The following is a 23355-nucleotide window of genomic DNA, read 5'->3' on the forward strand; positions in this document are numbered from 1 at the left end:
TCTTAACTGTTTAGTGCTGAATTGTCCAATGCTTGGCTTCTGATACTTTACGAAACAAACTGTACACTGTCATTTGTTTGGGTGATTACAAAGAACCAGATACTCAGCAAGACAACAAGATTTTTAGTGTGTTAATCTGAGAAATGTGTTACAAGCCAAAAGAATTCCTCTCACTCTTGACAGTCCCCTCATACTTGATGTTAAAGAGAAGATCTGATGTACCAAAGATACTTTGGAAACTACAGAACGTTTGAACACGTTAGGTTTAGAGCAAGCCCTGATTTTGTTTTTCAGACATCTTAGATCTGAGAGGAAGGAAGGAATGAGCTGCTTGGAATAAATTATTTTCCTTGTAGCCACTTTGGATTTCAGAAAAAAACCCTAAAGATAATTATGTGAGGGTTAGCCATTTGTCATTATCAACTGTATTGCTAGACTATAATCTGTTTTTTAATTAAGGTGCTTACTGCTGAAGTCTGTTCCTTTGGTAGTTTTTCAAGGTTGTTATGATCTAATGAAAATCACAATAGCTCCCGTGGTAATAGAAATTATAAGAAGAACATTCTAACTGGACATTTTAGATGTAATACATTGTGACAGTTGTTTGCAGCTCACTACTGACAAATTTCTTCATTGAGAGCATGAAGAATTAATTGTACATTTGTACATTAATTTGTACATGTTGACGTTTCTTGTACAATTCATGTAACAGGCACTTTTAGTCAGTATTTGAAAAGGCCATGTACTGTGTGGTTTGCACTGAAAATTAAGATGTATGCTGTGAATTTTTGATATTGCTTGACTTTATAGTTGTGACATAGATTTGTATCTGTACTGTAGATCTATGAAGATTCCATTGTTCTTCAGTCTGTGTTCAAAAGTGCGCGACAGAAGATAGCCAAAGAAGAAGAAAGTGAGGATGAAAGCAATGATGATGAAGAAGATGATGAAGAAGAAGAATCGGAATCAGAATGTGAGTCCCCTGCTAAATACTGAAAAGAAAGTGTATCTGAAGGTGGAAGGAAAGGTTTTCCCGTTGTCTGCATGGAGACTGATTGCGAGGTTCTGTTTTCCAGTGGTGGAAGTAATTACTTACTAAGTTTGCTGCTCTATGTTTTAACATTCAGTGTAAGTCTTTCAGCCGAATTTTCTGGCTGTACTTTTTAGAGTACAGTAAACTGTTTTTAAGCCAAAAACAAATCACGGAAGTGCTTTGTGGACTGGCTATGAGTGTTTATAAAGCTTTTGTGTCCTGTTCATGTTATTTGTAAATAGAAGTACCTGGAAAGGCCAGAGACAATCTTTTTCCATGGGTGGTCAACCTTTGGGCATGGTGCGACATACAGAGTTCATCAGCTGGTTGAGAACCACATGATATTGCAAATACCCTTTAGTGTGACAAGGACTAAATGAAGCTCCAATTGTTTCAGGACACTCATTCAGTCCCTGCAGACTTGGAAATATGATGAAGTGGAAAAGCAGGGATCCCTTCGTTGCACTTTGTGCCATCCAGTACATTGACTCAAACTCTCCGACTACCTTTTCTCTGGTTGAAGAAGCTGTAATACTTGGCTCTGAGCTACTCTTCCAAGTGTGTCACGTGGATGTGCAAAGCATGCAACTTTAGTAGCTCATTTGGAAATGAGCGGATATTCTGGAATCAGAAATTTAAAAGAGGTGTCAGCTCAAAATTTGCTGGTCACCTCCACATAGCATTTCTGTAGTTTAAAATAAAAAAAAGACTCAAAGTTTGTACCAAGGCTAAACATCTCTGTGGCCAAGGAAGAAAGTATTTTTAGATGTGTATCTTCTCACAGGACCATATACTGCCTGTAGACACTGTGCATTCTGAGAATGAAAAGAAAGGGCACATGGTCAACTTAAAGTTAATCTTTATAGTTTAATACAAGCCGTTGTTAAAACTATCAAGAAGTAGAGAAATCAAAGCAAATAGCTCTGTTTCATTGTTCCACAGTCCATATAAGGTCGGAGGGGAATATCTTTCAACTTGCTACCAGAGGTGAATCTCTGTGAACAGAGACAGCATTTAAAAGTTGATAAGTGAAAGTTACATTAATGTTGCTGTTAACTTTTTGCAGCAAAATCAGTGAAAGTCAAAATCAAGTTAAATAAGAAGGATGAAAAAAGTCGGGAGAAAGGAAAAGGCAAGAAGAGACAAAGCCGAGCAAAAGCCAAGCCTGTCGTGAGTGATGATGATAGTGATGAGGATCAAGATGAAAATGTAAGTTTTGTTCAGTGAGACTGTGGAAGTGGTTACAGTGATTGCATCTCTGCCCTGTCCTGCTTGCTGTCAGAATTCTCAACTATTCATGCTTAAGCACATGTTTAATCTGTAGTGATCATCTTGAGAGATTTGGGTGGGGATGTTAACTGTATCTGGGTGTGCTTATGAGATCTGGTCCCAGTGCTGGAAGACAAGAAGTCTAAGAAGTTTGGAGCTTATTTCTTCAGGCTGTTACTACATCCCTTGAACCTTTAAGTCTCATGGTCTGTTTGCTCTTGTCCACAGATGAAAAACTTATAGCTTGATGGGTTTTCTTTTGGTGGGTGCTTCTACTATTTCAACAAATGAAAATAGATGTGTTCCCATTTGTTTTTAAATGTCTGGATAGAAAGAAAGAGCTGGTGTTTCCTGACTCTCTGTCTTTCCTTCTCTTAAAGGAGTCTACAGCAATTAGCTGAAATGTCATGAAATAGAACTACTAGATAACATAGTAGCTTTCTTAAGGCTATCTTGATTTGTCAGTTTAATTGTCTTTTTTCTTCCCTGTACTTCCTTTTTTTTTTTTCCTTCTTTTACAAATTCCACAGAATAGCTGGAAAGAATTTCTGACTTGTCTTGTGTCTCTTACCTCTAGGACCAGTCGGAAGCAAGCGGAAGTGATGATGAGTGATCCATAGGGTTTATTTTCTTGGCAGAACTGACCCCTTCCCCTTCTCTCCTCTTTTCTTCTATTTTACACCCAGTGAATTCTTTTTGTCAAATAGACATTGGGTTGCTTCTGTATTCTCATTCTCTAAAAATTAGCTTTAGGATAGTGCCAGACAAACATATGATATCATGGTGTAAAAAAGAAAAAAAAAATGTAACATATTGTGACCAAATAGGCCTCAAAAAACAACAACAAAAAAAAACTTCTGATGGAAAATGGGGGATATTAGTATATTTCTATAGGCTAGTTTTGACTTCGTAATTATTTGATTGTGCCTGGTTTTATCATTTGATAAGGTGTTTCTCAGTGGCCTCAGAAAGACAGAAAAATAAATAGTCTTTTGTAGCATTGATAACCAGGAGAAGTCATTAAAAGCCACTGGTTATTTTATTTTTCATCAGGCAGTTTTCAAATTTCTAATTTGTTCTGTATTGTTTTTTACACTGTGGTACATATATGCAACTTTGTTTAATAGCTCATAAATGTTCAATAGTTAGCCTTCATCCACCTTGTCCCATATACGTTTTTCCACTTTACGCTTGACGATCTTCAGAAAAATGCTTTTTGAATTGTATCAGATTTATGTCTACTGTAAACTTTGCTTAACTTTTTTTTCCTCTATTAAAAAAGTTGGGTTAAAAAATGCTATTGAATATTGCAATCTATATAGTGTAATGTATGGCTTCTTTCATCAGACTGATCTTCTATGTTACCAATGTGGATTATCACCTTTTCCCTAAAGTGTACTTAATCTTTGCTTTCTTTGCACAATGTCTTTGGTTGCAAGTCATAAGCCTGAGGCAAATAAAATTCCAGTAATTTTGAAAAGTGTGGTGTTGGTGCTTTCCTAATAAAGAGATAATTTAGCTCAGTAGATGCGGCCTTGTGTTATGAGTTCCACACAAATCTTTTTATAGGAGGGTCAAGGGCAGGAGTGTCTCCTGTAAAATTCAAGTACCTTAGAAGTATCTTCTGAGATGGAGAGAAGATACACAAAACATACTAAAATAAGAATAATAAAACTGAAGTAGTAAATACCTTGAAGTAAAAGCATAGTTCATTACTTAATTACAATTAAAATAATTAAACAATAAATTAAAAATTTCTTTTCTTTTAGGAAATGTGTGTCCATATGCCCTGATGGGCATGAATACAATTAATTATGCAGGCAGCCAGCTCACCTAGAAGTCTGTTTATTTAAAGTATTATCTTGAGGTAACAGGGTGGTGATGCAATAAGATGCGGTAGTGTAAACATTTGAACTACATATCTGCAGTTAATTTTGCTGTTCTGGATAATCCAAACTTCTTAGATTTGAATATATATTGTGTAAAAAATGTACAAGCCTAAGAGCCTATTTGCAAACAGAACATTTCTGTCTGGTATGAACTGCGTGGTTCTCAGAGTGTGTCTACAACAAATCTCTTCTTACTGTGTTGCATTGTTGTATTGGGTCTGGCTGAGCTGGAGTTCATTTCCCCACAGTAGCCCTCACAGTGCTGTGCTTTGCATTGGCAGCTAGAAGGGTGTTGATAACACACCAGTGTTTCGGCTACTGCTGAGCACAGCATCAGTGCTGTAACCTTCCTTCCTCAATCAAGGGCAGGATCCTGGGAGGGGACACAAGTAGGCCAGCTGACCCAAACTGACCAAAGCAATATTCCATACCATACGATGTCAGCTCAGATATAAAAGCTAAGGCAAGGAGCAGGAAGGCAGGCATTCATTGTCTCCAATGGCTGCCTGCTGAGGAACCATTACACTTGCTGAAGCCCTGCTTCTTGGAAGTGGCCACCCATGTCTACTCATGGGAAATAGAGAATAAACCTTGTTACCTTTCGCTTCGCTTTTGCGCGCACAAGCTTTCACCTTGCTTCTGCTTTAATAAACTGCCTTATCCCAACCCATGAGTTGTTTTTCATCTAACACTCTCCCTTGTCTGGCTGGGAAGGGGAGTGAAAAGGCAGCTCGGTGGGCACCTGGCATCCAGCCAAGGTCAACCCACCACAAGTGTGTTAACTGCTTCAGATTTTTGTAGCTCAGTTGAAAAGTGATCAGTAAGTTTGTCTGGTGCCCATTTTTGTATATTGGCCCTGCACTGAAGTATGTCAGCTTGGCTTAGTTTCAGCAATTTCAAACATAGTATACTTAGTGTGTGCCCCATCTGAATGCAAGACCCTGTATTTCACGGAGAGGTGCCATTGATCTCAGAGGCTCACATTGATGAGACCAGTGTGTGAAGCAGCTTTGCAGAAAATGACTTGATGGTCCTGGTGGACACCAAGTTGAACATGAGCCAGCAGTGCATTATTTTGCAAAGAAGGTTAGCAATATCCTGGAGAACAGTAGGAGGGGTGTTACCAGGAGGTCCAGAGCGGTGATCCTTGCCATCTCCTCAGTCCTGATGAGATGTATCTGACATGCTTTGTCCAGTGGTGGGCTCCCCAGTAGAAGAGAGACATGGACATACTGGAGCAAGTTCAGCAAAGGGCCACTAAGATAAAGGACTGGAGCACATGACATATACAGGGAGCCTGAGAGAGCTGGGACTGTTCAGTGTGAAGAAGAGTAGGCTCTAAGGTACCTTGCTGATGTGAATTAATACCAGGAAAGGGAGGGTGCAAGGAAGGCAGAGCCAGGCTTTTCTCAAGATGGGACCAGAGGCAATGGGCATACATTGAAACACAGGCAGTTCCCTCTGGACATCAGGAAACACTTTTTTACTCTGAGAGTGACTGAGCCCTGGTGCAGGCTACCCAGAGACCTTATGAAGTCTCCCTTGGAGATAGTTAAAAGCCATCTGGATGTGGTCCTGAGCAACTTACAGTTACTGAACAAAACCAAAGCTACTTTCAATTTTAACAGAAATGTTGGGTCTTCTTACTTCAGTAGGTGGACGTACTTGAGCAGGGGGATTGCACCAGAGGTGCAAGGCAACCTTAGCCATTCTGTGATTTGGGATAGTTTGGTTTGGAGAGACCATTCTGTTGTCAGTGACAGTTTCACAAGACCATATAAAAATGTTATTTTTTCACTGCAAAGTGAACTGAATTCTAGCATCCTCTTATGCATGACAAAAAACATCTGGCAGGAGGCTTCAGTCACTGCTGGTCTAGAGTGGATTTAAACTGGCAACTTGGATAAGAGAAGCACAGGATCACATTACCCATCCCCAGAGCGCCAAATGACTTTGCAGTGACCCAGTTTGATTTATTTTTCAAGAACTCATTATTTACAGATGAGTGTTTAGCTGGAGAAGAAAAATTAACTAAGAAAACCCAACATTTCTGTTAAAATTGAAAGTAGCTTTGGTTTTGATTAGTAACTGTAAGTCATATGAGCATATCGGTTTGCCTGAAGAGATATTTTTGAATTCTTAGCTGCAGTTTGTTTTATTGGGTTTAAATAGTGTCAAAATATTTTCAATTTCCCCTCTGAGTTTCAAAAAGAAAGCCCACAATTATTTTTTAACATTAGAATAAAGTAGATTTATGTCTGTAAGTCATGCCTATACTCCAGTGCAATTGGTCCTATTATTTTGCCTAGGATTTGGATTCACTTCTACCTAGAGTAATATTTTAATTGTTATCTTGCTGTTTCTCTGTATGAATTTACTGCATTTTTCAAGATAAATTGGTTTTTTTGTAATCTCAGCACATCACTATATGAAGAAAAAGGTACTGGGAAAACTGTCATTTGTAACCTTCCAAATTGTTTACAATAAAAGAAGAGAAAATCTTTACTTAAGGTATATACAAATCTATGTTAAAGATGGAAACACTTTCTCTTTTACAGAATTCCCCTTCTAGTACAAAGTGCCATGCAAAACACTTGAAATACCTTTTGGACTGTACCCAAATAAAAGCACAATGCTACAATCTATAGTGAGGGAAATTAGCTCGTTTTCTACCTTAATTTCGGAAAATTGTACAGTAAAATTGGAAACTGCATAGCTTGAGCACTGAGGAAGACAAGTGAAGTGAAGTAAATAGCAGGAGGCTTTCTCAATGCATCTTTCTCCTGGGAAGTAGGCAGTAGTGTAAGTGGGCCAGAGGAATTTAACATTTAACAGCTTTGATACGTTCCAGATGCTATTAATGTTTCTTTTCCTTTCAACCTGAAAGAAACAAAGAAAATGCAAAACCTTTTACTCATTGATATAAATAGCTTCCTCCTTAAATATGTCTGGTTCTCAATGCAAAGTACTTTTCACTCCCTTAGCTCTTGAAAAATCTGGCGATTCAGTGATTGTGGAGGCAGAGAGGCACAGCAAATACTGCCACAGCTTCTGTGCATGCTGAGACAAAGGCATAGCTGATGGAGTGGTAGGGTTCAAAGTTTTGTGCAGTTACTGAATTTTTGGTACATGCTTAGTGCTGTCAACTACCTAAGCATTAGTAGCTTTATTCATAATGCCCAATCTGCTGTCAGTTTTTCATTAACACTTGGGCAATTGGATTTACTGAACACGTTGTTTAGTCTAGAAAACAGGACACAACATGTTAAAAACAACATTCATTTTTGTAAAGGGATTTTTAGGCTGGTCTCTTGTTTTCCCATCTGCTCATCCTCTGAAAAGTTTTTAAATTCCTGCAGTTTTTGAATAGGGACTTGAACTGTAAGCGGAAAAATGACTGTAAATCTTGTTATGTAGGTTCACAGAAGCAGCTAGCAAAAATGATTTATGTGGGTGAATTAACCTTAAGGAAGAAGGGGAAGTAGGTTCAGGGTAGGCAAAGAGGTGAATGATATGAAATTTTGACTCCTTTACAATATAACAGTGTATCATTCTAGGAGTTCCTCACGCTAATCTTGCTGTGCTGTTGAAACTAGACAGCCCATGCAGTGGGTACAGAACTTCAGAACTGTATAGTCATATGTATTAAGGTTTTAGACACCAAGAGCCATGTTTGTGCAGGGAGTAACTTCGTCAATTACATTAAAATGAAAATGCCATGAAGGATTATCCAGATGCAGCCTGCTTGTTCTATACGAGGAAGGTCAGTTACTTAAGCATGATATAAAACAAAAGTTAACTGGAAGTTGGCGCATCACTCTCTTATTTCCGCTTAACAACCAAGAGCTTAAATGAGTGCAGGTTGGTGCGGGCGTATGACCTCATGCGGAGGTCACACCTGCTTTCCAGACACTAGTCCTTGTCTCTCCGTTGGCTTTACTCGTGAGGATTGTGAACGTGGCAATGTTTACCATATTTTTGGCTCTATGTTCACACAGAGATGTGTGTGTGCTGAAGAACATGCTGAAGTCTCTGTCTTGATCTGACACTGTTATGTGGTAAAATAGTTTTCTTACTCTGTCTTTGTTATAAAGAACTTGTATTTCAATCCGTGTGGTGTTTTACTTCTCTCTTATTTTCATGACTACAGCAGACACAGTAAGAACAAAATTCGTATCCAATTAGATGATGGCAGCTTCTGTTTTCTTCCCGTCTATGCCAAGTTGCTGTCAAAAAGGCTGAATCACAACAAAAAACTGCAACATGAAGTTCTTACAATTTCAAAGGGACTAGAAGACTTGTATTGGAAATTATACACAAGACAAGTACTGTTTTCATGACAACTTCCAGCTTGGGCAGCTGCTTCCTGGGTTTGTGTGGGCTTGGTATTCAGTGTCATATTTTCATGCACAATCCATTGCTGTGATGACATATACCAATGCTTTGTTACATTTACCATTTTTTGAGATCGAAGGTTTTAAGCTATGTATTGCATCATCTGCCGCCTGTAAATAGAAACTTTGCAGAGGCTGTTCTCACACCAGGAGATGGAGATCAAAATCAAGAAAGGACCCCAATACTAAGACATGAACTCACTGCAAATGAAAGAGAACTATTTATATGCCAAATATTTCTCTGAAACAGATGTGGCTTCTGGTAGAGGTGAATTTATACCTGTTCATGGTATTTGTATTATGGTTTATATTGCATTTTATTGTAGTAGAATCTACTGTGTGCATTCTCCGTTTGGGCTTCCAGCGTAGTTTCTCTTCGTCACCTTCCACTGGAATACATTTTATGTGTATTTGGATGCCTTACAGACTCAAAAGAAGTTAGTGCTTAATTGTGCAGCATTACTTCCCATCTTCTTTGTCCTTCTAACATGAAATACAAGAAGGAGGAAAAGGGAGTTGTCTGACCATTCATTTCAGGCTTCTCTTTTTCTGAAATCAGGGCACCTTGTTGCTGTTTGTGCTGGTTGTCTGCTGGTGTAACCCTAGGGACACATCCTAGGGGTGCTCCTAGGATTTCTTGAAGTGTCTTTGAGCCGTTCTTAAGGTCAAGGAAGAAAGCAGTGAAGCTCAGCATGTCTGACATTCTGCAGATGTACAAAAGATGGTAAGTGTTCCATGTCACTGCACTTAAGCACTTCAAAGCAGTAACTGGGTTTTTAAAGCTCCACAATTAATTTCAACTGCATAAGGGGCAATCTTATCAAAATAAGAACATTTTATTTCTGCTTTAGGAAACCTTATTAGACCAATTTCCATTGCTGCATCACAGAACATAACTTTCTGTGCTGTTTCTTCATGCCATCCATCTATCCTACTCTTTCTTTGTGATAGTAAAAACTTGACTAATGGTCATTTTGAGTGATTATGGGGAAATCATTGACTCTGGAGGTTGGCCAGTGTGACATCCATCTTCAGTAAGGGTCAGAAGAAGGATCCAGGGAACTACAGGCCTGTCAGCTTGATCTTGGTGCTGGGGGAGGGTTATGGAACAGATGATCTTGAGTGCAATCACACATTAATGTAATGTCCTGTATATTACCTGGATGTACAGGACATCCAGGTAATCAGGCTCAGCCAACATGAGTTTGTGGAAGACAGGTCCTGCTCGACCAACCTGATCCCCTTCCCTGAGCAGGTGAGCCACTTAGTGGATGAGGGAAAGGCTGTGGATTTTGTCTACCTGGACTTTAAAGCCTCCCATACTGTCTCCCATGGCATTCTGCTGGAAAAGCTGGCAGTCCGTGGCTTGGACAGGCACGCTCTGCTGGGTAAAGAACTGGCTGTATGTCCAGGCCCAGAGAGTGGTGGTGAGTGGAGTTACATCCAGCTGGTGGGCAGTCACCAGGGCTCAGTACTGGGGCCAGGTCTGTTTAATATCTTCATCAACAATCTGGACAAGGAGATTGAGGGCATCCCCAGCCAGTGTGCAGACAACAGAGTTGGGCGAGAGTCTTGCTCTGCCAGAGGGTAGGAATGCTCTGCAGTGGGATCTGGACAGGCTGGATTGATGGGCCGAGGCCAATGGTGTGAAGCTCAACAAGGCCAAGTGCTAGGTCCTGCCCTTGGGTCACAACAACCCCAGGCAGTGCTACAGGCTGATGGCAGAGTGGCTGGAAAGCTGACCAGCAGAAAAGAACCTGGGGATGCTGGTCAACAGGGGCTGAACATGAGCCAGCAGCATGCCCAGGTGGCCAAGAAGGCAAATGAAATCCTGGCTTGTACCAGCAATGGTGTGACCAGCAGGACCAGGGCAGTGGTGAAGGATCTGGAGCACAAGTCTTAGAAGAGCAGCAGAGGGAGCTCGGGTTGTTTAGCCTGGACAAGAGGTGGCTCAGGGGGAACCCTATTGCTCTCTACAGCTACCTGAAAGGAGGTTGTACTAAGAAGGGAGTTGGTCTCTTCTCCCAAGTAACTAGCAACAGGATAAGAGGACATAGTGTCAAGCTGCATTGGGGGAGGTTCAGGTTGGACATAGGAAGAATTTCTTTACTGAAAGGGTGGTCAGGCATTGTAAGGGGCTGCCCATAGAGGTGGTGGAGTCACCATCCCCAAAAGTATTAAAGAAACAACCAGACATGGCTCTCTGCCTTTCCAGCTGTGCCAAGTCCTATTGAAAGTTCACACCTGAAAGATATTGCTGGAAAGATAAACATGAAATTTCAGTACACTTTTTTTTAACCTTAGTAGTACAGAAAACTACAGAAAATAAATTTCTGTGAAGGTTGCATTCACTGCAGGTGTAAACATTTTCAGGAAGGTCACACATTTATTATCTTTTTCCTCATGGAATGGATGACATATATGGAGCTTACAACTGGCAGTGACACAGTTGAGTCTGTTGTAGACCTTCCGGCCAGGATGATGACACCAACAAATTATTCTTTGAGGAACTAAGAGACACCTCTAAATCAACTGTCCTTGTTCTTATGGGGTGCTTCAACTTGCCGTATGTTAACTGGGGACACCACACTCCTGGCACAAACAGGTCCAGAAGATTCTTAAAACATCAGGTTGCTACTTCATGGTTCAGGTACTAAGGGAGTCAACTAATAAGGATGCCCTCCTTGATTTTGTTGCTTTTGCAGAGAGGGTCTTATGAGTCAAGTGGCAATTGCTGGCCTTCTTGGCCACAGTGACCACAAAGCAATCCTCTTGCTTTAAAATCTCTGTTGGCAGGAGGAAAAGTGACAGCAAAACTTCAACTCTGGACTTGAGGAGAGCAGAATGCAGGCTGCTCGGGTCACTAGTGAGGAAGGTCCCCTGAGAGACCACTTTTGAAGGTGCTGGGGTCCATCAGTGCTGGTCACTTTTTAAGCACCACCTCCTAAGGGCACAGGAACAGGCAATGCCTAAATGTCAGAAGTCAAGCAGGTGAGGCAGAAGGCCAGCTTGGTTGATCAGGAATCTTCTTTGGGAGGTAGAGACAAAAAGTAAGGTGTATGCTCAGTGGAAACAAGGTCAGGTGACACTGGAGAAATACAGAGGTGCTACTTGCCAGTCTATGGAGGAAACTTGTGTAGCCACAGCTCAGCTGGAGTTGAAGCTGGCCAAAAATGTGGGGGACAATAAAAAGAGGTTTTTTTAATATGTTAATAGCAAAAGGCAGTGCAGAAATAACATCGGCCCGTTACAGGATTAGGATGGTCAGCTCACAAACTGGGACATAGAAAAGGCAGAGGTGTTTAATGCTTTGTTTGCCTTTATCTTCAACACCAGTGATGGACTAAGGACCATGGCTGTGAGAATGATAGACTTCCAGTTGATCCTGAAGTTATGAGAGATCTGCTGCTCCAGCTGGATCCCTATAAATCTATGGGGGCTGATGAGATTCATCCGAGGATACTCAAAGAGCTGGCTGATGTCCTTGTGAGGCCTCTCTCAATGATTTTTGAGCAGTCTTGGGAATCTGGAGAGGTCCCAATTGACTGGAAGCTGGCTGATGTCCTAATCTTCCAAAAGGGCGAGAAGGATGACCCTGAAGACTACAGGCCTGTCAGTCTCACTTCTGCGCTTGGTGAAGTTAAGGAGAAGATTATTCTGGAAGGTATTGAAAAACACCTGAAGGACAATGCAGTCTTTGGTCAGAGCCAGCACGGCTTTATGCTGGGAAAGTCCTGCTTGTCAAACTTAATTTCCTTTTATGACAGGGTAACCCACCTAGTTGATCAAGGGAAGCCAGTTGATGTAATCTTTTTGGATTTCAGTAAAGCTTTCAATACTGTTTCTCACAGGATCCTTCTGGACAAAATGTCCAGCACACAGCTGGATAAACACATCATGTGGTGGGTGAGCAGTTGACTCATGGGTCAAGCACAAAGGATAGTAGAGAATGGGGTAACATCAGACTGGTGACCTGTCACTAGTGGGCTTCCACAGGGTTCCATCTTGGGGCCTGTGCCCTTCAATATCTTCATAAATGACTTGGATGCAGGACTGGAGGGGATACTAAGCAAGTTTTCAGGTGATACAAAACTGGGAGGAGCTGTTGACTCCTTCAAAGCACAGAGGCCCTGCAGAGGGCTGGGCAATCACCGACCATATGACGTTCAACAAAGGAAGGTGCTGGGTTCTGCACCTGGTATGAGACAACCCCGGATGTTCATACAGACTGGGAAATGAGATTCTGGAAAGCAGTGCCACAGAAAAGGACCTGGGGGTCCTGGTCAATGGCAAATTGAATCAGCAGTGCCCTGGAGCCAGGAGGGCCAACCGTGTCCTGGGGGGCATCAAGCAAAGCATCGCCAGCCAGTCGAGGGAGGGGATTGTCCCACTCTGCTCTGCACTGGGGTGGCCTCACCTTGAACATTGTGCGCAGTTTGGGGCACCACAATATAAGAAAGATATTGAGCTCTTAGAGAGTGTCTAAGAGCCACTCTTAGAGGGCCACAAGGCCACAAGGATAGTGAGGGCCTTGAGGGGAAGCTGTATGAGGAGCAGCTGAGGTCACTTGGTCTGTTCAGCCTGGAGAAGAGGAGTCTGAGCGGAGACCTCATTGCAGTTACAACTTCCTTGTGAAGGGAAGTGAAGGGCAGGCACTGATCTCTTCTATGCGGTGACCAGTGACAGGACTGGTGGGAATGGCCCAGGAATGAACCCAGGAAAGGTTCAGATTAGATATTGGAAAAGGGTTCTTTACCAAGTGGGTGTTTGGGCACTGGAACAGGCTCCCCAGGGCAGTGGTCACAGCACTGAGCCTAACAGACTTCAAGAAGCGTTTGGACAATGTTCTCAGGGACATGGTGTGGTTCTTGGGGATGGTCCTGTGCAGCGCCAAGACTTGGACTTGATGATCTTTGTGGGTCCCTTCCAACTCAGAATAGTCTGTGATTCTGGGATATAGTCCCTGGAATAGAAACTAATTTAAAGCAGCTCTTACAGGTGAATATGCTTCTCTGGATGGGGCATGGGGATTAATAAAGAAAGCAACCTTTGGGTAAACCCAGCTGTGTGAGTGGGCAGCTCATCACCTCTCAGCTCAAGTGAGCTTATCCGTCTCATCCCTGCCTATGGCACCCCTGCTGAATTCACAAAGTAGCCTTACTACCTGTTCTACCTGTGTCACTGTTTCTCTGAGTGCTGCCTGTTTCCTTGAGTGTAGGCGTGTCCAGGGGTGCAGGGGAGGCACCCAGGGCAGGGAAGCCCAGGGGACATGCGCTGGAATCGATAACCTTATTGGTCACAAGGTCACATGGTTTTAAGGGATAAAAAGAGCGCCGGGTTTGAAATAAACTCTCTCTGATCACCACCTCATCAGGGAGCAGACTCCATTTCTTTATTATATAAAGACCCAACGCGACACTTGAGAATGTTTTTTTAATGGCTTAACAACTGTTTGGTAAGAGATTTCTGGCCCTGAGGAACAATCCTGTTACCTTGCTGGTTAGAGACAGTCATGGCTGGCTTCCTCACTGCCTTCCGAGAGTTCACAGCATTCTCCCTGGAGAAGGCCATCTCACTCTTTCCCTTTCTGTCGCTTGCTGCTGTAGCCTCCTTTAATGTAACTCTACAGGATCAGAGTAATGTCAGATAGGTAAGGTGAATCATAGACACTAATCCTACAAAATAACAAAGGCATCAACTACACTGTGTAATGGTGTGTCTCTCACCTCCAGCCACCTCACCTGCCTGAAGCCCATGAAGTGGTCAACCAGGGGCTGTTCAGCCTCTGGACTTACTATGCAAAAAACAATCTCTAGTTTTACTAGAGATTAAACTAAGTGACCTTGCACAGTAAAATATTTTTAACTCATCCTAGAATTGTTTCTATCCAGAACAGGGTGAACAAATACAGTGCCAGATGGTGACAGCTTCGTGGAATGATAATTTCGAACTCAGAAAAATACCTACCATAAGGAATTCACACAGCTACCTTTAAAAAAAATTGATTGTTCATATAAGACAACTTTGCACTTTACTGCTCAAAAAGAGAGCAAAAGGTCCTCTGAGAACTTGCCAGGAGAGTGTCTCCAGCACATCATGCCTCCTAACTTCCTGTCATCCTTCTCAACCATCAGCCCCCACCTCAGTCTTATGGTATACTTTGAAAATAAGCGCTGGGATCCATCGAATTATAGCTCTGTTTGAGTGAGCACAAGGTCTAACAGTATGCCATGTGATGTCACTATTTGACTTCACTATAAAGTTCTGTCTTGAAAAATGCTATAAACATGGAATTTCAGTACACTTTTTTAAACCTTAGTAGTAAGAGAGGTACAGAAACTACTATTCTGTGAAGGCTGCACTCACCGCAGGTGTAACCATTTTCAGGAAGGTTATGCATGTATTATCTTTTGCATGTTCACTGGAGGGCCTGTTTTTCCCTCTAGTTTTGCCTGAAAATACTCTCTGTCTCACATAAATGTACCAGCCGTCTTCTGATAGCCTGTACACCTAGCCTGTCCATGTCAAGGTTTGCACTGGACTCAACTGTATCAAAGGCAGCAACCCATCAATTGTGTATTAAGAGATCCCCTTTGCAGAGGATTGAATTTTGCCTTTAAGTTTTTAGATAGCAAGGACAAATTGACTTTCATAAGGGCAAATCTTGGGAGACTTCTAAGGGAAAATGAAACTCAGTAGGTGAGGAATGAGTGGGAAGTTTAAAAAATACCTATTTTCACGAGGGAGAAAGTAATTTTTGACATGTCTACTGAAGCCTCTCTTGCTCTGTGACACGGAAAATAATTTCACTGATGACAGGCCTTTCAGACATGCCTTCAGAGGGCTGTGAGGAACTGTGTTAGTTTGTGGAGCTTCTGAGGGCCACCTCTGGTCACATGGTCTTTCCATTTTCCAGCAAGGAGCTTCTTCATCACTTCAGGGGAGAGCTCAGGGAAATGTGCTTTCTCAAGCAACTGATGTCGAACAGACAGGTCAAGCAGCCCTTGCCGGGGTACTCCAGACTGGGAGACAGGCAGGCAGAATTAATACTAAATTAAATCCCTGGTCCTGTTTATGTAAGTATTAATGCTTGCATAGATTATTGTAAATTGCCAACAAAATGTTTGTTGTGGGAGATACACAGCTGAATTTTCATCTTTTGCCTGTAAATGATCAGGTACCAATGAAAACCTTTCCAAGTTTGAATGGAGAAACCACTATTGTAGGCTAAAAGAATATCTCTCTTCAGTCGTGGATCTTTTTAGATGTCTAGTTCATCTCAATCATTATCAGGTTTGCATCGAGGATACTGTCCAACAGGAATTGAGTTATGCTGTCAATATCTAATGTAAGCCAGCAAGGAAATGACAAGTAGTAATTCTTGTCTGAATAAATCCAAGCTCAACTTTTATTTCCTCCAGCCTGAACTGAAATTAGGCTACCAGGTTTCAGATCTTAATATTGCTACTTTGAACCTTGTAGTAGCCTGGTTTTATTTTCACTGAAAAATACTTTCTTCTAATCCACATCTACATGACTGCTTCTACTTTCATGTGAATAGCTATGTGGCCTAGGCAGAGCCTAGATTTCAGCATCACAACAGGAATTATTTTAGGAGTACTAGTAACAATAGGATCTACCTGCCAATATGTAGCAAGTGGAAAACAGGCTGGTTTTAATGCACCAGTGGAAAGAAAGGAAAGTCGAGCTCACTGACATTTTCATTATAAAGAGTAAATAGTATAATTTATTAAAGGAATAGAAATGTTCCTGTACCCTTTTTCATTTGTATCTCTGTAGCTCTAGCTTGCAATTTTTTATTAAACTTTTGAATCTGCAGATTGGGGCTTACAGTGGTCATGGCCAAACACCTCAACAAACTGTCCTTCAACATGGTAGTCACTGAAATCCTGATGTGGAAGAGGAGTGAATTATGGCTAACTTAAAGAGAAGCTTATATTATCTATACAGTCCTTTCTTCTGGGTCATTTATGGACTCATACAACAGCTTTGGAAGAAAACTGTCTCTAATGAGAGTTAAAGCTTGTTTTGGGCTTGAAATATATCCTGTCCCAAGATGAGCACTGTGCTCTTGCTAGCTGACATGCTTCAGTAGAATTTCACTGGATCCCAAAGCTCCTGTCCAAAGTACCCCGAGGTTTTAAAAAAAATATTTCAAAGATATAAGAGAAATGGGAAAAAATAATAGTTCATTTATAAAAATGCTAGAAAGAACAATCACTTAGACTCTTTACTGAAAGCCATTAAAAATATAAGTTGCTACAATTGGAAATAGAAATATTTACATGCATATATAAACCCCATTACTGAATCATCCTGCTCCACTCTGGATACCAGATTTGCATCCTTTCCTTCCCTCTATTTATATTTTTGCTAAATGCCATACAACTTAATTTCCCTTCTCAGGCTTCGATGAACTTTCACAGCTCTCAAAATTTTGACTGATTCTTCTCATTGACCTCCTTTCCTCCAAATCATCAGAAGGCATTTGCTTTGATATGATGCTGGTTCAATATGTCAGGCTTTTCTAAATGGCCAGAAATCCTTTGCTGCTACAACTCCACACACAGAATGCTGTGTTTTTCATTGGAATAGAAATATACACACTGGGAAGAAAAACCAAAACAAAAAATCCAAAACCCTAAACCAAGCAAAAAAGTCCACCAAACCAACAAAAGCAAACAAACACAACCCAAAGAAAGAATTACAGCAGAACTGCCAGAGACATTTACATAGTGAACATTAGGACATGCAAACTAAGAGACAGGATGCTAGAAAAGATAAGCAGTCCATCAGCTTCTTGGTTTTATGATAGAGATGATCTGGAGTTTAAGCTCATACATAGCAATGGAGTATATTTATGCCCTCTCAGGACATCGAAAACACAGCCCAAATTTTGGTATGTTACAACAAAAAACATTAACAAACTTACAGGAAGAATGTATAAAACAATGACTACTGCATGAGGATTGGATTTGATTAATGACTATGTACTTCAGGCTCTTTAAATTTTTTTTCTCCTTGTAAATTAATGCACTGTAACATATTACTGGTAGAAATTTAGTCATAATTTGGAGTCTCTGAAACAGCCTTTTTGAAACAAACCCCTCTCTGGGTGGTAGCTGTATGTACCAACTGGCTGACTACCACAATCCAAAACTTTACATCTCTCTGGTCAAATGGACTGCATAGATGCAAATTGCTGTTCAACAGGTACGAAGAGCTGAGTTGTCTTTAAACATCAGTTTTTAGAGCCTGCTTCCTTATTTTCATGAATACAGTGCCTGTTTCCAGGGAAATCAACCTTTAGCAGAGAGCAAAAGCCAGAAGTATCAAAACTCTAATCAGCAGGGAAGTGTAGAAGTCGCCAGGGTCAGTGTATGGATAAAAATCAAATTTAGGGGCTCTTAATTGCAGATTTTTCAGCTTGAGTTAGTCCTGGGCTGTTGCTGGCTACTTTCTTTCTTCTCTCTGTTGCTTGTCCTTGAGTCTGGAAGGAAAAGGTTTTCTCATTGGGATTTTCTTTTTCACTGGCAAGACAGCAATAGTAATCATAGTGCCAAAGCCAGCCTGTGAAATATATTTAATTCTTAGCCCAAATAGAAACGTCAATGACTTCTCATTGATGCAGACTTCTTCCTTTTAACTTGTAGCATACAGAATGCAAACCTTGACTTTGTTTCCGAAAAACTCAAAGCCACTTCACTACATCACTCAAAGCCACTTTACTGTATCAACAAAAGAATTAGAAAATCATTTCTTTCCTTACTTGCAGGTAAAAGCAAGCTAAAATATTTCTTCCATGACAGAATTCCAGCTGGTGGTTGACCAAGAACCAGCACAGCAAGGCTGACCACTGTAACCTACAAATCTCTTGAACCTTTTATTGGTACAGAAATCTGAAATTTCAGACAAGGAAGGGAAAGACCACCTTTTTCTGCTCACATGCTCAAAAGACTGTAAGCAGATAAAATCCCTGAGGACATCCCTGCCCAGGACCAGCAGCCTACACATGGATGTGGGTCGCCACCAGCCCTGGAGTCTCACCCCATGTGACTTGGTACAGTCTGTTGAATCCTATGATGGGATCCCGCTGCATTCAGCAGGATCTTCATTCTGCCTGTGTCTTAATTAGTTGGCCTAATAAAGTTAGCTGACATTCAGATCTTGGAAGAGCCTGCTCAGGCTGAAAGAAGTTCCTTCCTGTCCAAGTGACCTGGAGTCTGGAAAGAAGTAGATCTGCTGTTTCCTTTTTCTTTTCTAGCTGCAGCAAGTCATTGAAATAAAGTGCTTTGTTTGTGGCAGTATTTCTGTCCCTTAGTGCCAACTGAAGCCTTTCCGGGAGGTCTGTAAGATTTTTTCTGTATAAAGTTGTCTTTCTTGAATATTTATGCTTAGAGGTGTATATATAAAATAATTAAGAAAATAACTTAAGTCCATAAAAACTTGTTCTGTTAGGAGCCACGATAGTCCTGAATTTTCACTATGTGTTTCTGTCCAAGTTTGGTCGGAGGGCTTGGTTTTGATTTTGTACGAGTTCAGCTGAATTGTTTAATCAGGCATCTCCTTTTGTTCCCCTTATGCTTTCTTGCAGCCTACCATTTCTCCTACTCTGTCCTCTTCTTGCAGTTTCCCATGAAGTGGCTTTGGGAATTAACTCACTTAGTTTGGCATCTTTGGTCAACATCACAGCCTAGGGCCAAGCAGGCTTAGTGCTAAGTCCCTGGAGCATACACTAAACATCACCACCAGACTGTGACCCATTGAAAGGCATCATTGCATACAGGCCCCTTGTTGGTCCTGTAAGAGGGAATTATACCTCTAGTGCAGCAAATTATCAGACAGCCTTGCTTTTGCCATATCCCTGTGTTTAGGCATTTTCATTCTTAGCACAGATCTTAAAATTTTCTTTCTTTGCCATACAGAGGAACTGGCAGTGTATGAAAGAATGCTTTTTTAGCAGTTAAAGAATTAAAAGGCAGAAGTATCCAGTCCATACTTCCTTCCTGGCATTTCCCCAAGCTTTTCTTTATCTATTCAATTCAGTTTAATAAGGAATTACCTTCCCACTAGAATTGCATATGATGGTTCAGTAACCTACAGCATCCTATTGAGCTTCTGGTTTCTGTGTCCAATAAGGCTTTCTTTAAGGAAGCAGCAGCTCTTTTCTGCTGATCAGGGCATGCAAGCTGAAGGAAGGCTAATTGTTAAAGGAATTTCATCCCCAAGATAAGCAATATTTTTGGTCAGTTGAAAAAAGTAAAACTAAAATTTAGCCCCTGTGTTAGAGTGTCTGACTGATCAGCTGTCAGATGCAGGGCGCATGCAGAAGTGCCTGTGTCCCAGAGTCCAGTCCATATGCCATATGGATGCCTTAATTCTTCTAACTGCTCTGTATCTCTAATCCATTTTTTATTAAATCTATTGTTCTTTCTAGTCTACAGTCAACTAGATTTAATAAAAATGCTGAGTTTATTGTGTAATGTGATCTCAAGAGAACCCTACGCTGTCTCTATGGCAAAGTTAAGCCAAATAAATCCTAAAGTTGTTGTTTGAACACAGATGACAAAGAGGTTCAGAAGACTCAAAGAGGTTGTAGCTATCGTGAGCATTACAAGACCGACATGAAGAGATTGACTTCTAAGAACAATGGATTACTGAATGTCATTCTTCCACCAATCAAGAGCTTGGATGACAATAAATGCAACTAACAGAGGGAGCCAACTGAGAGCAGCAATTTGTGCAAAAGGACACGAGCTTTTTTCAGAACAGCATAACTCTGTCACAACAACAGCAGGGACACTGACGTGAGCCTGTGTCTATGAAGTAACAGGCTATTCTCTCCCAAAGAAAGTGTTCTTTATCTACTGGTTTTTTGCAGCAGTAGACTCAATGTTGAAGACATTTCCAATGCAAGAACAAACAAAGGTTCCCAACACACGTGATCAACAAGACATGGAGCAGAGGTGTTCAGCTGGACCTGAGGAAACTAGGAGGAATTGATCAGGGATGTGAAGATCAGAGACAAGCTTGGCTGCAAGGACCCTGAGATGGTGGAGATTAGGATCCTGAGAGGATGGAATAGGGCAAACAGCAAAACCATCTTGGACTTCTGAAGAGCAAATTCTCTCCTGTTCAGAGATCTGCTTGGAAGAATTCCATGGGATAGCAGTGTGAAGAGAGGAGGAGTCCAGGAGAGCTAGTGGATATTCATCTCCTCCTAGCTCAAGAATGGTCCATGCCAACAAGCAGAAACCAAGCAAAGAGGGTGGGAAGCCACATGGTTGAGCAAGGAGCTCCCAACTAGACAGATATAAAAAGGAGGTGCGTAGGAGGTGGAAGCAGGGACAGGTGACTCAGACTGAGATACTGTCTCACTGTGGAGGGATGGATTCAGGAAAGCCAAAACTCTCCTGGAAGTGAATATGGCAACATATGCGAACAGCAAGATGAAAGGTTTCCACAAGGACAGCAGCAGCACAAATACCAGAGAAAATGTGGCCCCACTGCCATGAGCAGGGAGCCTTGTGAACTGGGACACAGAATACTCAATGCCTTCTTCATCTCTGTATTTACTGGTATGCCTTGTCCTCAGTAATCTCAGGGACCACTGGAAAATCCAGGGCAAAGTACTTTTACTCCCGGTGGAGGATGATCGTGTTATGGAATATATAAACAAACTGTATCTACAGACTTGCATGGGCCTATGAAATGGACACACAAGTGCTGAGGGCACTGGCCTATGTCATCATGGGCTGCTTGCAATCATCTTTAAAGGCTGTGGAGGGAGTTGTGATTAAGAGAGATCCTGAGGACTAGAAGGCAGCAAGGGTCTCTCCTGTCTCCAAGAAGGGGAAGAGGAATCTGAGGAACTACAGCCTGTGATGTCTCACCTCAGTACCTGGGAAGGGGGTGGAGCAGCTAATCCTGGAAACCAGTTTTGGGACAAGAAGGAGGCTGCAAGTAGTCACCAGGGACTTGGGAAGGGGAAAACATGCCTGACAAACCTGATGTCCTTCCACAATGAGGCAACTGGCTTGGTGTGTCTATGTACCATAGGAGAGAAAGACTGGAAAGTAGTTACTGAGAGCAATGGCCATTAAAAAATTAGGTTCCTGCTATATGCAATAGATTGAAGAAATGTTTATGTAGCATAAACTTGCATGCCTGTTGGTTAACTTTTACATTAGCGCTGACAGCTGCTTGCTGTAGCAGATGAAAGTACAGCGCTGCTGCCCTCTTTGTGTTTCTTTCTTATTCTGGTACTGGGTCTCCATTAGCATTTCTGGAGGAGTAAATACGTTGATTGGTAAAAGATGACTTTCTTTAAAACATTTGACATGAGCGTGTTATCAAGACATCAAGAAGAAAATGTGAAGATAAAGGAGGTGCTGTTTGTCACTGTCTGCATCTTCAGACACCCACCACTACAACAAATCTACTTTATTTTTAGGAAGAAGGATAATAGAGCTGGCTGCCACCAAGTGACATCTCTTTTATGCGTGGACTATGTTCAGCAACTGAGGTGAATTTTACTGTAAGAATCGACAAAATATTTCTCATCTTTGACCGCCTCCTCTTTTTCTGTTTTGGTCACTGTCCCTGCCAGACAAAGAAAGGCATAAATATGAGTGACAACTAGCCACAGATAGCCAGACTGGGACCTGTTCTGCTGCTATGTTTCTGACTGAAGCTAGTATTAAATATATTAGAAGAAAAGCTGTCACTAACAACTCAGCACAAAAGATTTTATTATTTTTATCATTCTCATGGTGATGGCACAACGATTTTTTGGCTAGTAATTATTCTTTGACAGCCATCTGTAGCAGGATGTCATGCTGCCAATATTTGTTATGCAGTACATCCATAATCCTCTTAAATTACTGATTTCACTTTTCATTTGTGGCAATGGATTCCACATGGGTTTGTTACCTGCGTGAAACCATTTTCTGATATTAATATGAAATGCTTTTCTTTTCGTTCATGTTCTATTATTACAAAGGCCAATTAAAGAAAGAGCTTTTCCCAGACTTATCACTCTTATTTTACCTTTCTGTGGGTCCCTCTTGTTCATCTTGGGTGAAATCCTGCCTAAAGAGAATTACTGCATTACTTCTTTGAGCCAAAACCACATATCTTTTCCCCTTGATTCTTGAGCTACTGACTTTCTCCTTTGAAAGAAACTTTGCTTAACACCTCAGTGTTATGTCACTCCTTTTGTTCCTCTGTTACTGCTATATCTGTCTTGAGCTACAGTGAGCAAAATCAAATGTTTTTTATAGACCGTGCCATTGCTGTATTGTTTGCTTGGAACAGAAAAGATGAGTGCCTGGGTGGGAGGTAAAAAAAGATAGATAATAAGGTGAGATATATTAGGAAGTATCTAAAAAGACTAATATTTTCAAGTTCAAATTTTGATTTTCAGTGGATTTCTGAGGTATTACCTTTATATGCACCTAATAATGGTGTGTATACCTAATGATGGTGCAGTGGAACACTTTCTGTGTTTCCTTTTGAAAGTTTGGTCTGTGCAAAAGCCCATCAAAGTCAGGTGTTTCTGACAGATTTCAATGGGTACAGGACTTCAGTTCAAATGCCCAGGTAACATCGACATTTCTGACTCAGTGATGGGCAACATCAAAGGCACAAATGCCAGTAGCACTCTAAAAGCTGCAGGTGCCTCACACTTTGGGAAGTTATACCACAGCTGCTCCAAGGCGTATTATGGGAAACATAGGAATCAGTAAAG

General features: G+C 41.3%; 1 protein-coding gene across 6 annotated transcripts in view; it reads left to right on the forward strand.

The window, feature by feature from the left end:
• SMARCA2 (SWI/SNF related, matrix associated, actin dependent regulator of chromatin, subfamily a, member 2) overlaps positions 1–3782 on the forward strand; it is a 119320-nt gene extending 115538 nt beyond the window's left edge. For 3 of the 6 annotated variants that reach the window (XM_064641635.1, XM_064641638.1, XM_064641636.1), the window contains 3 exons: positions 841–973; positions 2100–2242; positions 2880–3782. In XM_064641635.1, coding sequence (XP_064497705.1) covers positions 841–973; positions 2100–2242; positions 2880–2915 — 312 coding nt within the window. In that variant the 3' untranslated portion in view covers positions 2916–3782. The remainder of the gene's footprint in view (positions 1–840; positions 974–2099; positions 2243–2879) is intronic. The other 3 variants (XM_064641639.1, XM_064641637.1, XM_064641640.1) reach the window with 1 other exon arrangement.
• Positions 3783–23355: the final 19573 nt, after the last annotated feature.

Source organism: Pseudopipra pipra, chromosome Z (assembly GCF_036250125.1).
Source record: "Pseudopipra pipra isolate bDixPip1 chromosome Z, bDixPip1.hap1, whole genome shotgun sequence".
NCBI lineage: Eukaryota > Metazoa > Chordata > Aves > Passeriformes > Pipridae > Pseudopipra > Pseudopipra pipra.